Genomic DNA, 16413 nt, shown 5'->3' with positions numbered 1-16413 from the left:
TAAGGAAGCGGGTGCCGACTGCGCAGCCTGAGTCTCGTCGTAAGCAAGCGGGCTAGTTGAATGGCCTACTCCAGAACTAGCTGTTTTTATTTGTGGGAATTTAATTGATTAACACATCACATAAACTGTTATTGAGTGTTGTTGATACACTGAACTTGTGCCCTCGGAACCAAATCTGACAGCAAGCAGCTTTGGAGTTTTGGAAGTAGGCTGCAGGCAGGCAGCTGGTGGATCTGGGCATCGCGTTAAGGTAATGGTAAGGTAAAAGCAACGACCGAAATGCAGTGTTGAAACACGTGTATGAAACGTATTAAATATGCAAACACAGATCCGGTATAAACACTGACACCCCCCGAAAAAATCTCCAGTTTTTGGAAAGCTAAATGTTGACAGGTATGATGAAGAGCCGTGTAATAATAAGATATATTACATTACATTACATTTGGCTGACGCTTTTTAACCAAAGCGACTAACAACATGGTAAACAGTAAGTTTTAGAACAATTCTCACAATTTTAGGACAGTTTAAAAGAACATTAGAGTACAGTAAGAATAAGTGCGTCGGTGAGTGCTGTTTTTAACAGTTACTTGTCAGTTTAAAACGGCTGGTGAGTGCTAAGATCAGTAAGACTTGTTGTAAGTGTTATATATATATATATCTATATATATCTATATATATATATATATATACGTCACTGTACTTAGTATTACCCTGAAAATATAGTTATAAGAAAACACAACAAAGGAGTTTAGATTGAACAAAGCCAAGAGACCTCAAGGGCAGGCCTAAATGTAATAAATGCCATGAGGTCTACTATGCAGCAGAGGAGGAGGGTGGTTAGAGGACACCACCATCATCATTCCGCTCAATAATTCGACTGTGTTAATGGTGGTTTAGTGATAACGGCGCCGATTTACCAATCAGGCGTTTACAACCTGCAGGATTTATGGCCTTTAATAAAGCCGTAGAACCCGGTAGTGCCGTTCAGTTGAGCTCGCGGCTGGAGAGGAGACAGGAGACGGAACCGACGGTGAAGAGTTCGCAGGTGAGTCCGTCCCAGCTGTTTCCTACATTTAAAAGTGGTACATTTCGGTTTGAATACACTCTTTCTCTCTACCTCTCTCTCTCTCCCGTCGCACTACTCACCAGCGACTCGGGATCATTTAAGAAATGCGCTCTCTGGTCAAAGTTCAGTTGGTGGACAGTTCGTGCAGTTGGGATAACAGTCATATGGAGAGCCTACTAACGGAGCTAGAGACCTACTTACTACTACGTGACTATGAGAACTACAAACTAGGTCTTTGCGTGCGCGCTTTTTAGTAGCTATGAATGGTTGAAATCAGACAGAGTCGGACGCCCGATGATTGAACTGAGTTTTCCTATAGACGAGGAAAGAGAAAGTAGCGTGTGTAGGGCTATCAATGAGGTTAATCATTGATCTGGAGATCATCGCGGGTAATGCCAGCCGGGTGAGACGAGTTTCCGCCGCTTTTAGGGAAGCACTCAGACGAGATTGTTACAGTGTCAACTGTCAAAGACAATAATTAGAAAATACATTTCTGCTTTTTGTTGATGACTCCAAATGTAATTCCAAGTAATGCAGGTGATAAACTAAATAGGCCTATGTTGTTTAGGTACTAGGCCTATAGCCTATAAGACAAACAAACGAAAACCAGTCAAATCATTCCCCTGAACCTTCATTTGACTCAGACTTGTTGATGTAGACTAATCATCTCATTCTCTCTCTCTCATCTCAGTCTTCTCTCTCTCTCCCTCTCTCTGTCTGTCTGTGTGTGTGTGTCTGTGTGTGTGTGTGTGTGGCAGAGCAGGATGGCAGATTACAGCTGTTTCTGGTTGTTCCTAAAGCTTCAGGTAGCACAGTGTGTTGGTCGGAGTTGTTAAAGCCTCTGATATCCTGTGTGTCTGTGTGTGTGTGTGTGAGAGAGAAAGACAGAGAGCACATATGGTTGGGAGGAGTTTACAGTTTGTCTGTACTCAAAATAAAATTTTCACCTCAAAATAGTTTTACCTGTGCTCAAAATCAAACTTCAAACTCAAAACAGATCTCAAAACAAATTTCATATTTTTCCGTCATTGTCTTTTGATGAACGAAAACATCAAGTATAGAAATTACTACTTTGCTTTGCTCTTCCTCCTCCTTGTACCTATAGTACCCTGCATCTCACAAACTTGTCCTTTGATTCTTGTTCTTTGTTGATAAGAACTTGCACCAGTCAAAATCTATTGAGCAGTCAGTACTGTAAACAAATGGAAAGCACAATGTTCAGGGCCATACGATTTGTTTACAGTACTGTACAGTATACAGCCTACAATGCACTGTACTACAGTGTCCAATAAAAATCCTCTTTCTTGCCATCCTCGTCTTCCTCCTGGTCCCTCTTTCTTGCCATCCTCGTCTTCCTCCTGGTCCCTCGCATCGCATGTCATCCTCCCCTTCCTCCTGGTCCCTCGCATCGCATATCATCCTCCCCTTCCTCCTGGTCCCTCGCATCGCATGTCATCCTCGTCTTCCTCCTGGTCCCTCGCATCGCATGTCATCCTCGTCTTCCTCCTGGTCCCTCGCATCGCATATCATCCTCGTCTTCTCACATCGTTTCTTCCATCCATTTTCATTCCATCTTTAACAACCTGTTTGCTCTTTGAGCTGGCTTACCTGTATATTGGTTTTGTCACATCATTTGAAACAAGTGAAATCAATTTTCAGTCAAGTCAAGTCAAGTCAAGTTTATTTATATAGCGCATTTCATACACAGAGGTCATTCAATGTGCTTTACATAAACAAAACCAAACGATAATAACAAATAAAAGCATAGAAAGGCAATATAGTCACAGAATAGTTAAAAGGTAAAGATCATAGTAAAAAGAAAACATAAAACACAGGGTAAAAAATAATTTAAAAAAAAAAGAATAATTAGTAAGCAAAAAACAAAGGCAAAAGTAGTAAAAAAGTAATAAAAGAAAAGGGTAGAATAATTATCAAGGCAGATTCAGAATTTGTAACTCGCACAGTTAGCAGAAAGCATCTGAGAACAGTTTGGTCTTAAGTCTAGATTTAAAACTGGCTACAGTTGGGGCCTTTTTTGATGTCATCCTAAAGTTGGTTCCACAGCTGAGCCGCGATAGCAGCATAAAGCTGCTTGACCATGTTTTTAGTTCTAACTGTAGGTTTTACTAGCAGGTTTTTCACCTGGGACCTGAGAGGACGAGAAGGTGTGTACTGCTGAAGCATGTCTGACAAGTATTTAGGTCCTGCTCCATTTACTGATTTATAAACAAGCAATAAAGCAAAGTGTTTTAAAGTCGATTCTGTGACTTACTGGAAGCCAGTGCAAGGACTTAAGAATTGGAGTAATGTGGTCAGTCCTTTTAGTTTTTGTTAAAATCCTAGCTGCTGCATTTTGTATCACCTGAAGCTGTTTAATAGTCTTTTTAGGAAGGCCTGTGAACAGTCTATTGCAGTAATCAACCCTGCTGGAGATAAATGCATGAATGAGTTTTTCTAAGTCATATTTTGACATCAGCCCTCTGAGTTTGGCAATATTTTTGAGGTGGTAAAGATCTGATTTAGTTATCGCTTTCATGTGGCTGTTGAAATTTAGATCACTGTCAATTAATACACCAAGATTTTTAACAGTATCCTTTGCCTTCAACCCTTTTGTGTCAAGGAGAGTGGCAACCCTAAGTCTTTCCTCCTTTTTACCAAATATAATTACTTTTTTTTTTTACAGTTTTTTCTTTGTTCAGCTGAAGAAAATTTTGAGACATCCATGTGTTGATTTGTTCTATACACTGACACATAGATTCAAGAGAACCATAGTTGTTTGGTGACAGAGCTAAGTAAATTTGTGTGTCATCTGCATAGCTATGATATGAAATCAAATTATTTTGGATGATTTGTCCAAGTGGGAGCATATATAGGTTGAATAATAGTGGCCCTGGTTGTAGATATGATTTTATCCAGCTGAAAACTATGCCTGTAAATCCAACCCAGTGTTCTAGTCTGTGTAGTAAAATATTGTGATCAACAGTGTCAAATGCTGCACTAAGGTCCAGTAGCACTAGGACTGATGTTTTACCTGAATCTGTGTTGAGGCGTATGTCTTTGGAAACTTTAATGAGAGCTGTTTCAGTGCTGCGATTTGCCCGAAAACCAGACTGAAAGTAATCAAAATACCCATTTGATGTTAGGAAGGTGGTTAATTGATTAAAGATTACTTTTTCAATAATTTTGCCAATAAAAGGTAGATTGGATTTGGGCCTGTAATTGCTTAGCATGGAGGCATCCAGGTTCTTCTTCTTGAGAAGTGGCTTGACAACAGTGTCTATTTCTATTTCATTTTTGCCACTTGTGTTTACCAGTATGGATGCATGTGCATTAGAGTGCAGAATGTGTTTTAACAATGATAATGTGTTCAAAGTTTTGCTAAAAATTGTAACTGAGATCTGCAAATTGTGTTTTACCATGTGCAATGGTTTAAGGTATTGACAACAGACTGAACAATTAGCTTAATGAGTTCAAGCAATTGAGAACTTTCTTCAGCCGATGGGTTTTAGCGTTTTAGCAATTGAGAACTCTCTTCAGCCAATGGGTTTTAGTGTTTTAGCAACTGTGAAAAACTGTAAGCATCTGGACGCGGCCTTCATGATTCTATGGAATGAGTTCTAGTGAGATCTGGTCTGATGTAGTTTCTCTGGTTCTAGTCAGATCTGGTGTGATGTGTTTTCTCTGGTTCTAGTCAGATCTGGTGTGATGTGGTTTCTTTAGATCTGGTGTGATGTGGTTTCTTTAGATCTGGTGTGATGTGTTTTCTCTGGTTCTAGTCAGATCTGGTGTGATGTGGTTTCTCTGGTTGCAGGCTGGGCTTTGAGATGGCTGATAGAGTGTCCAATGGCGCCCCTGGTGGTGAGGAGCGGAGTAGCGGAGCGACGAAGAAGAAGCCCAAAGCCTTCAGCACCCCCATGCAGCGCCCCCCCACCCCCGCTCTGCTCACAGCTGCTGTGGGAGGTCTGTGTGTGTGTGTGTGTGTGTGAGTGTGTGGACCCACCCCGCCCCAATACCCAGCCCCCCCCCATGCAGCCCACCCCCCCGCTCTGCTCATAGCTGCTGTGGGAGGTGTGTGTGTGTGTGTGTGTGTGTGAGGTGTGTGGACCCACCCCCGCTCTGCTCATAGCTGCTGTGGGAGGTGTGTGTGTGTGTGGAGTGTGTGTGTGTGTGTGTGTGTGTGGAGCGCGCACCCACCCCCGCTCTGCTCATAGCTGCTGTGGGAGGTGTGTGTGTGTGTGGAGTGTGCACCCACCCCCGCTCTGCTCATAGCTGCTGTGGGAGGTGTGTGTGTGTGTGTGTGTGTGTGTGAGTGTGTGGACCCACCCCCGCCCCCATGGGCCGCACCCACCCCATGGAGCCAAGCACCCCACCCCCCCATGGGCCACCCCCACCCCCCATGGAAGCACACCCACCCCCCCATGGAGTGCGCACCCATCCCCGCTCTGCTCATAGCTGCTGTGGGAGGTGTGTGTGAGTGTGTGTGTGTGTGTGTGTGTGTGTGGAGCGCGCACCCACCCCCGCTCTGCTCATAGCTGCTGTGGGAGGTGTGTGTGTGTGTGTGTGTGTGTGTGTGGAGTGTGCACCCACCCCCGCTCTGCTCATAGCTGCTGTGGGAGGTGTGTGTGTGTGTGTGTGTGTGTGTGTGTGTGTGTGGAGCGCGCACCCACCCCCGCTCTGCTCATAGCTGCTGTGGGAGGTGTGTGTGTGTGTGTGTGTGTGAGTGTGTGTGTGGAAGACCCACCCCCCGGGCTGCTCATAGCTGCTGTGGGAGGTGTGTGTGTGTGTGTGTGTGTGTGTGTGTGTGTGTGAGGAGCGCGCACCCATCCCCGCTCTCTTCATAGCTGCTGTGGGAGGTGTGTGTGTGTGTGTGTGTGTGTGGTGTGTGGGGGGCACCATCCCCGGCTCTCTTCATAGCTGCTGTGGGAGGTGTGTGTGTGTGTGTGAGTGTGTGTGTGAGTGTGTGGAGCGTGCACCCATCCCCTGTTCATAGTTCCTGTGGGAGGAGGTGTGTGTGTGTGTGTGTGTGTGTGTGTGTGTGTGTGTGTGAGTGTGTGTGTGTGTGTGTGTGGAGCGTGCACCCATCCCCGCTCTCTTCATAGCTGCTGTGGGAGGTGTGTGTGTGTGTGTGTGTGTGTGTGTGAGTGTGTGTGTGTGTGTGGAGCGCGCACCCATCCCCGCTCTCTTCATAGCTGCTGTGGGAGGTGTGTGTGTGTGTGAGTGTGTGTGAGTGTGTGTGTGAGTGTGTGGAGCGTGCACCCATCCCCGCTCTCTTCATAGCTGCTGTGGGAGGTGTGTGTGTGTGTGTGTGTGTGTGTGTGTGTGGTGGGGAGTGCCACCCATCCCAGCTCTGTTCAGGGAGGCGTGCAGCATAGCTGCTGTGGGAGGTGTGTGTGTGTGTGTGTGTGTGAGTGTGGAGCGTGCACCCATCCCTGCTCTGTTCATAGCTGCTGTGGGAGGTGTGTGTGTGAGTGTGTGTGAGTGTGTGTGTGTGAGTGTGTGGAGCGTGCACCCATCCCCGCTCTGTTCATAGCTGCTGTGGGAGGTGTGTGTGTGTGTGTGTGTGAGTGTGGAGCGTGCACCCATCCCCGCTCTGTTCATAGCTGCTGTGGGAGGTGTGTGTGTGTGAGAGTGTGTGTGAGGAGCGTGCACCCATCCCCGCTCTGTTCATAGCTGCTGTGGGAGGTGTGTGTGTGTGTGTGTGTGTGTGTGTGAGTGTGTGTGTGTGTGAGGAGCGTGCACCCATCCCCGCTCTGTTCATAGCTGCTGTGGGAGGTGTGTGTGTGAGTGTGTGTGTGTGTGTGTGTGTGTGTGGGGGTGGGCGTGCACCCATCCCCGCTCTGTTCATAGCTGCTGTGGGAGGTGTGTGTGTGTGTGTGTGTGTGTGAGTGTGTGGAGCGTGCACCCATCCCCGCTCTGTTCATAGCTGCTGTGGGAGGTGTGTGTGTGTGTGAGTGTGTGTGAGGAGCGTGCACCCATCCCCGCTCTGTTCATAGCTGCTGTGGGAGGTGTGTGTGTGTGTGTGAGTGTGTGTGTGTGTGTGGAGCGTGCACCCATCCCCGCTCTGTTCATAGCTGCTGTGGGAGGTGTGTGTGTGTGTGAGTGTGTGTGAGGAGCGTGCACCCATCCCCACACTCTTCATGGCTGCTGTGGGAGTTGTGTGTGTGTGTGTGTTGTGTGTGTGTGTGTGTGTGTGTGTAGATGTAATTATGGGGTTGTATGTAAAGTGTGTGTAATATGGTTGTGAGTGTATGTGTGTGTCTGTGTGTGTATGCGTGTATGTGTGTGTCTGTATCAGGTGCAGGAAGTCCTGGTGAAAAGTCGCGCATGTTTAAGACAATAGACTCTCTGTGTCTGTGTGTGTGTGTGTGGGGGTGTGTGTGTGTGTGTGTGTGTGTGTTTAGTTTAGTTTAGTTTATTAGTTTTGTTTGACAGGGACCATGCATAGAATAGCTTCTATACCAGGGTTAGCTAAATAGCTCATTTGCACCTGTAGTCCCTGGGCAGGATGTTCAAGCACAGTAAAAAACATAAAACAAACACAGACATGAAAAGACAACAAGATAAACATTACAAATAGAAGAAAAAACTAAGTGAAAACAAAAGATCAATGATCACAATGATTTGATTTGTCCTTCAGCCATGTCTTCAAAAGACTTTTAAAACTTTTAAAACTTAAAGAAAGTCCCTGATATGGAGTGGAATCGAAGTTCCATTTCTAAAATGCTTATTATGAAAATGCTGATTATTAAAAGTGGTCTTTTGAGATGTAGTGTAACAGTCTCCCTCCTCATTGCAGCCCTAGATACCCTAACATTGTCTCTACAGAATGACACACATTGCTTAAGTGGTGGTGGTGCAAGATGTGTGTGTGGGTGTTTCAGGTGCAGGAAGTCCTGGTGAGAAGTCCTCCATGTTTAAGAGAGTGGACTCTGTCCGTAGAAGTATGGGTCTGACAAAAAAGGAAAAGTCGCCAAGACGACCACCTTTGACCTTTTCTCCTGATGCAGAGGTCCAAAAGGTCACCAAGGGGTCAGAGGTCAGCCAGTCGTACACCCTGTCCCCTGATCCCTCCGCATCACCCTCAGGTAGGAACACAACCTCTACTCCACCTCTACTCCTCCTCCCCACTCCAGCCTCCTCCACCACTCACCCCCTCTCCTCCTCCCTCCCCACCTCTACTCCTCCTCTCCTCTACTCCTCCTCTCCTCCACCTCTACTCCTCCTCTACTCCAGCTCTCCTCCACCACTACCCCTCTCCTCCTCCTCTCCTCCTCCTCTCCTCCACCTCTACTCCTCCTCCTACTCCTCCTCCTCCACCTCTACTCCTCCTCTACTCCTCCTCTCCTCCACCTCTACTCCTCCCTCCTCCTCCTCTACTCCTCCTCTCCTCCACCTCTACTCCTCCTCTGCTCATCTCTCCTTTGCCTCTGCTCCTCCTCTGCTCGGCTCTCCTCCTGCTGCCTCTGCCTCATCCTCTCCTCATCCTCTCCTCCTCCTCCTCTACCTCCACCTCTACTCCTCCTCTCCTCTACTCCACCTCTACTCCTCCTCCTCTCCTCCTCCTCTACTCCTCCACCTCTACTCCTCCTCTCCTCTACTCCTCCTCCTCTACTCCACCTCTACTCCTCCTCTCCTCTACTCCTCCTCCTCTACTCCTCCACCTCTACTCCACCTCTACTCCTCCTCTACTCCTCCTCCACCTCTACTCCTCCTCTCCTCTACTCCTCCTCCTCTACTCCTCCACCTCTACTCCTCCTCTCCTCTACTCCACCTCTACTCCACCTCTACTCCTCCTCCTCCTCCCTCTACTCCACCTCTACTCCTCCTCCTCCTCTCCTCTACTCCACCTCTACTCCTCCTCTACTCCACCTCTACTCCTCCTCTACTCCTCCTCCACCTCTACTCCTCCTCTCCTCTACTCCTCCTCCTCTACTCCTCCACCTCTACTCCTCCTCTCCTCTACTCCACCTCTACTCCTCCTCTCCTCCTCTCCTCTCTCTCCTCCTCCTCCTCTACTCCTCCTCTACTCCACCTCTACTCCTCCTCCTCTCCTCTACTCCACCTCTACTCCTCCTCTCCTCCTCCTCTACTCCTCCTCTCCTCTACTCCACCTCTACTCCTCCTCCTCCTCCACCTCTCTACTCCTCCTCTCAGCGCAATTTTTCTCTCTGTGTGTGTGTGTGTGTGTATGTATGTATGTGTGTGCGTGTATCAGGTGCAGCGAGTCCTGGAATGAACGCCATTTTTAAGAGAGAATGGCTGGCCTCCCAGAGAAGCCCTTGGTCTGACAAAAGGAACGTCACTAATAATAAATAATTTCTACACTCCATTCCTGATGCAGAGGTGCAAAACACAGAGGTCAGAAAGGTCACCCAGAGTGCAAAGGTCACCCAGAGTGGAGAGGTAACCCTCCCCCTCAGCGAGTCGTACACTCTGCCCCCTGGACCCTCTGCTCCACCCTCAGGTAGGCACACAATCTCCAGGTCCGCCTCTCCTCTCTTCTCCTCCTCTCCTCTCTCCTCTCCTCTCTCTCCTCCTTTCATCTCCTTTCCTCTCCTCTCCTCTTTCTCATCCTCTCCTCTCCTCTCCTCCTCTTTCTCCTCCTCTCCTCTCTTCTCCTCTCCTCTCCTCCCTTCTCCTCCTCCTCTCCCAGACTCTTATTTCTCCCTTTACAAACGTCTCCTCCTTTCTCTCCTCTCTCCCCTCAGTGATGGAGGTGAATAATTTGATTGACGGCTGTGATCTGCTGGGTGCTCTGGTGAACCTGCTGTCTCTGCGTGAGGAGGTGCGGAACGCCTCACCTGTGGAGCTGGCGCACCTGGAGAAGGACCTGCACCCCTGTCTGTGCGCTCGCACCAAGATGGCCGCTTGTCGTCGTCAGTCCAGCGTGCTGCCCGCCCATAACAAGGGCTGCTGGGTGCAGGTGGTGCAGTGCAGGAGGAGGAGGGGGAGGTGGGGGGGGGCTGGGGGGGTGGAGGGACTTCTGGCGGGACGCCGTGCGGGACGGTGTGAGGGACGTGCTGCAGGCCGTGCACCTGGACACACCTGAGCGCAACACTTCCTGGTTGGCCGTGCACCTGGGGCTGCTGGGAAAAGCCATTGTGGAGAACCTGGAGAGGGTGAAGGCGGAGCTACAGGCCTCGTACCCACCCAGTTTCGTCTTGACCACTCACGGGGGCGCCAGCGCGGGGCGGTGACCAAGACACCTCACAGACCTGATCGCCAAGGTGACCGAGGTCAAAGACTCCTACGCCCTACTGGACTTCATAGGCAACCAGTACGAGAGGTATGGACACACACACACACACACATTCACACACCTATGAGCACACATCTCTCTCTCTCTCTAACACACACACACACACACATACATTACACCAGTGGTCCCCAAACTTTTTCTTCCGAGGGCCAGCTCACTATGCCTGGCTCTAAGAGAGGGCCAGAGACTCGAGAGTATATCAGTAACCATAAATAGCTTAGTGCTGTGAACAACAGCAGTCTACCTTAGTTGAATATTCCATTACATTTAATCTATAGGCTATTGCAATTTAATACCATTGTTAGCTGTGTTTATATTGCCATCATGCCATATCAGTGTAAAATGTAACTCAAATGAAATAATACTAATAAAAAGACTTTTGCATTCCCAAAGGTATTAGCAGGGAGTCCCAAAAGTATATTTTATTAAAATGTGTGAACTCTGAACTCTGAAAATTTAAAGTTCTCAAACTATGAGAATTTTATGAAGTGCTGAAGTGGTCTGAAATGACCACCATTCTAACTTTCACTCACCTGAACTTGTGACCTCTTTGTATGAACATTTGAACGAGTAAATACAAAATAGAAATAATTATCCCAGAAAGTCCCAGAAATATGACTTGAATAGAAGTTAGTTAGTTATTAACAATTAATTGATCAACTTTTACAATACTTTGAGCACTGATGCAGCAGTCAGCATATGCCTCTTAGATTGTTTGCAGGTAGGCCTACATTTCATTCCGTTTTTGATGGCAAATGCGAAACAGCGCCAAAACAACCACCAGTGGACAAAAATAGTATTACATGTGAACTGTTAGGACTCGGGGAATGGGGGGAATTGCGGAGGTTATAGTTTGACGATGTCGCGTGTGCGGGCCAGATGCTATATACCACGGACATGTTTTGGGGGGCCACCCAAAATGAGGTGGCGGGCCGTAGTTTGGGGACCACTGCATTACACAGTAATGACTTCTGTCGGAGTAATTGGACTTCATCTGCAACCAGTCCGAAAGCTATATGGATACACACACACACACAAATAATGTATGCTGTGATGTTGCAGTAAGAGGATTCTGGGCAATGTATGCTGTGATGTTGCAGTGAGAGGATTCTGGGTAATGTATGCTGTGATGTTGCAGTGAGAGGATTCTGGGTAATGTAGGCCTGCAGCCTGAGATGAGGGAGGAGCTCAGACATCTAACTCTGGAGGAGGAGCTACTGAACAAGATCAAGGACCAATACTGCAAGCAGTTACAGGTAAAATACACACACACACACACACTCTCACATACACACACACACTCACATACATACACACACACACACACACACACACACACACACACATTGTATGTGTTCCAGGCTGAGGTGAAGGCTCTGCTGGAGGGTGTGATCCGTGTGGAGCGTGAGACCCTCTGGGAGCCGAAGACAAAGTCCAAGGAGCATGATGAGGCAAAATGCCCCTTATCCCCGATGGTGATGGACATCAGACAGGTAAGACAGCAGACAGGTAAGGGCTCCATGATGCCCAATATCCCCTATGATGATGGGACATCAGACAGGTGAGATATCAGACAGGTGAGATATCAGACAGGTGAGATATCAGACAGGTAAGATATCAGACAGGTGAGGTATAAGACAGGTGAGATATCAGACAGGTGAGATATGAGACAGGTGAGACATCAGACAGGTGAGACATCAGACAGATATCAGACAGGTTAGGGCTCCTGGTGCGCTAATAGTTTAGGTAAAGGTTAGATAAAGGTTAGCATCATCACAAACACGTTAACAGCCTTAGGATCGCTAAGCTAATGTTAGAACACAGCTAGGTGATCACTAGGCTAATGTTAGAACACAGCTGGGTGATCGCTAGGCTAGGTTTGTCGGTGGTTAGCAGGTTGTCTATATCATCAACTCGTGGATAACATTAGGCTACCATTAAAGCAATAACTCTGATAGATTGTTTGATGTTTGCTCCATCAATTCTGATGAAAAAGTTCTGATGAAAAAGACAGCCTGGACCAGAGGAGAAAAAAGAACCTTGAAAACACACGTAGGCAAATGGACCAGTGATTAGATATCCAGCTACTTTGAATGCGTCTCCAGCTAGTCTCAACCATAGGGTCTCAACTAGTGCTGCTGAAGCTGAAGCAGCAGGACACAGTCAGGACGATATAACAGAGATAACTAAAGAAGAGCAGAGGAGGAGGAGAGGAGGAGGAGGAGAGGAAAGGAGGAGAGAGAGGAGGAGGAGGAGGAGGAAAGGAGGAGAGAGAGGAGGAGGAGAGGAAAGGAGGAGAGAGAGGAGGAGGAGAGAAGGAGGAGGAGAGGAGGAAAGGAGGAGAGAGAGGAGGAGGAGAGGAGGAAGAGGAGAGAGAAAGGAGGAGAGGAAAGGAGGAGAGAGAGGAGGAGGAGGAGGAGGAGAGGAGGAGGAGGAGAGGAAAGGAGGAGAGAGGAGGAGGAGGAGGAGAGAGAAGGAAAGGAGGAAAGGAGGAGGAGGAGGAGGAGAGAAGGAGGAGGAGAGGAGGAAGAGGAGAGAGAAAGAAAGGAGGAATGCATGATGCTGTGGTCTCATTTCTGTCAGAGTATCAACCAGCATGGAGGCACTGGATTAAATCAACTATGCCACTCATAACATGTAACAACTATGCCACTCATAACATGTAACAACTATGCCACTCATAACATGTAACAACTATGCCACTCATAACATGTAACAACTATGCCACTCATAACATGTAACAACTATGCCACTCATAACATGTAACAGTAGCTATGCCACTCATAACATGTAACAACTATGCCACTCATAACACGTAACAACTATGCCACTCATAACATGTAACAACTATGCCACTGATAACATGTAATGTTAGCTATGCCACTCATAACATGTAACAACTATGCCACTCATAACATGTAACAACTATGCCACACATAACATGTAACAACTATGCCACTCATAGCATGTAACAACTATGCCACTCATAACACATAACAGTAGCTATGCCACTCATAACATGTAACAGTAGCTATGCCACTCATACCATGTAACAACTATGCCACTCATACCATGTAACAACTATGCCACTCAACAGTAGCAGTTCTATGTGAGATACAGTTCTGATCTCTAAAGTGTTCTAGAGTTCTATGTGAGATACAGTTCTGATCTCTACAGTGTTCTAGAGTTCTATGTGAAATACAGATAGTGTTACTATCTGCAGTGTGTTCTAGAGTTCTATGTGTTCTGAGTCCTTTCTGTATTTCCTGTGTTCTATGTTCTGTGGCCATGTGTGTTTTTGGGTTCCATTCATGTGTTCCGTGTGTTCTGTGTGTAAGATGGTGGCAGGGAAGGAGAAAACTTCTAGAACCCTTAGCACTGATTTGGGACTAAGGACTACACACATTTGCCTAAAGGAGCTAGAGCGCTTTCCTACGGAGTAAGACACACACACACACACATGCATACACACATGCATACACGCACACACATGCATACACACACACACATGCATACACACACATACATACACACACACATGCATACATACACACACACATGCATACACATATATACACACACACATGCATACATACACACACACACACACATGCATACACACACACACACATGCATGCTCACGCACACACATGCATGCTCACACACACACACACACATGCATGTACACGCGCGCACACACACACACACACACACATGCATGTACACGCGCACACACACATGCATACACACACACACACGATAATATCGCAATGCTCAATAATATCAATAATACACAATATGTATTCACACACACACAAACAAACACATTTTTGCAATAATTCACCATTTTCATTCCCCCTCTCTCATCTGTGTGTGTTTGTGTGTATGCACACGGTGTGTGTGTATGTGTGTGTGTGTCCTTGTGCCTGTGTGTGTGCGTGCATGTGTTTGTGTGTGTGTGTATCTGTCTGTGTCTGTGTGCCTGTGTGTGTGTGTGTGTCTCAGGTTAGAGCGTGAGTTCTCTTGCTGCGTGCGTCCACTCATCTCCCCCCCGGCTGACGTGTTGGACCAGAGTCTCTGGGTCACGTACCACATCACTTACATCAACAGCTTCATCGCTCTCCGGTAACACACACACACACACACACACACGCACACACACACACACACACACACACACAAACAGACACAGACACACACACACACACACGCAGTTTCCATAGCAACACTGTGAAGCAGTTTCCATAGCACACTGTGAAGCAGTCGGTGCAGTTTCCATAGCACACCGTGAAGCGGTTTCCATAGCACACTGTGAAGCAGTCGGTGCAGTTTCCATAGCACACTGTGAAGCAGTCGGTGCAGTTTCCATAGCACACCGTGAAGCAGTCGGTGCAGTTTCCATAGCACACAGTGAAGCAGTCGGTGCAGTTAAGTATGAGTATACTCTTTTAATCCCGTGAGGGAAATTTGGTCTCTGCATTTATCCCAATCCGTGAATTAGTGAAACACACAGTGAAGTGAAGCACACACTAATCCCGATGCAGTGAGCTGCCTGCAACAACAGCGGTGCTCGGGGAGCAGTGAGGGGTTAGGTGTCTTGCTCAAGGGCACTTCAGCTGTTCCTACTGGTCGGTGTTCGAACCGGCAACCTTCCGGTTACAAGTCCGAAGCGCTAACCAGTAGGCCACGGCTGCCCCCAGTAGGCCACGGCTGCCCATTCCAGTTTCCATACCACACCGTGAAGCAGTCGGTGCAGTTCCCACACCACACCGTGCTGCACTTCCTCCATGTAGGCTGATTCATCATTGTTCCTGATCAAGCCGAGCGCTGTTGTGTCATCTGCTTGATGATGGACTTAGAGATAGATAGATAGATAGATAGATACTTTTTAACTGATCCCCAAGGGGAAATTCAAGGTCCCAGTAGTTTAAGATTAGTTAGTGTTGTGAATGGGGGAGTAGTCATGGTGAAGAGGGCTGAGCACACACACCCTTGTGGCACGCCGGTGTTTATAGGAGGTGTTGTGGTGGAGGTGTTGTTTAACCTCACCGTCTGGGCTCTGTTGAGCAGAAAGTCCAGTATTCAGTTGCAGATGGATATGCTGATGCCAAGCCTGTGTAGTTTCATGATCAGATCAGATGGTGTGACTGTATTAAAAGCTGAGCTGAAGTTTATGAATAGCATCCTAACATTGCTATAGGAATTGCTGTTGTCTAGATGGGTGAGGGCAGAGTGGAGGGCTGTGGGTATGGCATCCTCAGCCCATCTGTTGGCACAGTAGCATACTGGTGGGGCTCTAGTGCAGGAGGAAGGCTGATAGCTAGCATTGTGCGCGATGAAGGCTGGTAGCTAGCATTGTGCGCAATGAAGACTGATAGCTAGCATTGTGCGCGATGAAGGCTGATAGCTAGCATTGTGCGCGATGAAGGCTGATAGCTAGCATTGTGCACGATGAAGGCTGAATACTAGCATTGTGCACGATGAATGCTGATAGTTAGCATTGCGCGTGATGAAGGCTGGTAGTTAGCATTGTGCACGATAAAGGCTGATAGCTAGCATTGTGCGTGATGAAGGCTGATAGCTAGCATTGTGCGTGATTAAGGCTGATAGCTAGCATTGTGCGCGATGAAGGCTGATAGCTAGCATTGTGCGTAATGAAGACTGGGCTGATTGCTAGCATTGTGCGCGATGAAGGCTGATAGCTAGCATTGTGCGCGATGAAGACTGGGCTGATAGCTAGCATTGTGCGTGATGAAGGCTGATAGCTAGCATTGTGTGTGATGAAGGCTGATAGTTAGCATTGTGCGTGATGAAGGCTGATAGCTAACATTGTGCGTGATAAAGGCTGAATACTAGCATTGTGCGTGATGAAGGCTGAATACTAGCATTGTGCGTGATGAAGGCTGATAGCTAGCATTGTGCCCGGCGAAGGCTGATAGCCAGCATTGTGCAATGCGAAGGCTGATAGTTAGCATTGTGCGTGATGAAGGCTGATAGCTAACATTGTGCGTGATAAAGGCTGAATACTAGCATTGTGCGTGATGAAGGCTGAATACTAGCATTGTGCGTGATGAAGGCTGATAGCTAG

General features: G+C 47.5%; 1 protein-coding gene across 1 annotated transcript in view; it reads left to right on the top strand.

The window, feature by feature from the left end:
- Positions 1 to 781: 781 nt before the first annotated feature.
- Positions 782 to 16413, top strand: part of LOC125299081 — a 29454-nt gene continuing 13822 nt past the window's right edge. Inside the window, exons 1-13 of the mRNA XM_048250176.1 lie at positions 782 to 1045; positions 3200 to 3259; positions 4878 to 5026; positions 7948 to 8151; positions 9282 to 9348; positions 9487 to 9530; positions 9775 to 9989; positions 10042 to 10224; positions 10276 to 10352; positions 11464 to 11581; positions 11687 to 11818; positions 13664 to 13764; positions 14331 to 14450. Of these exons, the coding sequence (XP_048106133.1) occupies positions 3249 to 3259; positions 4878 to 5026; positions 7948 to 8151; positions 9282 to 9348; positions 9487 to 9530; positions 9775 to 9989; positions 10042 to 10224; positions 10276 to 10352; positions 11464 to 11581; positions 11687 to 11818; positions 13664 to 13764; positions 14331 to 14450 (1421 nt within the window). The 5' untranslated portion in view covers positions 782 to 1045; positions 3200 to 3248. The remainder of the gene's footprint in view (positions 1046 to 3199; positions 3260 to 4877; positions 5027 to 7947; positions 8152 to 9281; positions 9349 to 9486; positions 9531 to 9774; positions 9990 to 10041; positions 10225 to 10275; positions 10353 to 11463; positions 11582 to 11686; positions 11819 to 13663; positions 13765 to 14330; positions 14451 to 16413) is intronic.

Source organism: Alosa alosa, chromosome 1, assembly GCF_017589495.1.
Source record: "Alosa alosa isolate M-15738 ecotype Scorff River chromosome 1, AALO_Geno_1.1, whole genome shotgun sequence".
Lineage (NCBI taxonomy): Eukaryota > Metazoa > Chordata > Actinopteri > Clupeiformes > Clupeidae > Alosa > Alosa alosa.
The sequence above is the reverse complement of the archived record's forward strand: the minus strand, read 5'-3'. Positions and strand labels throughout refer to the sequence as shown.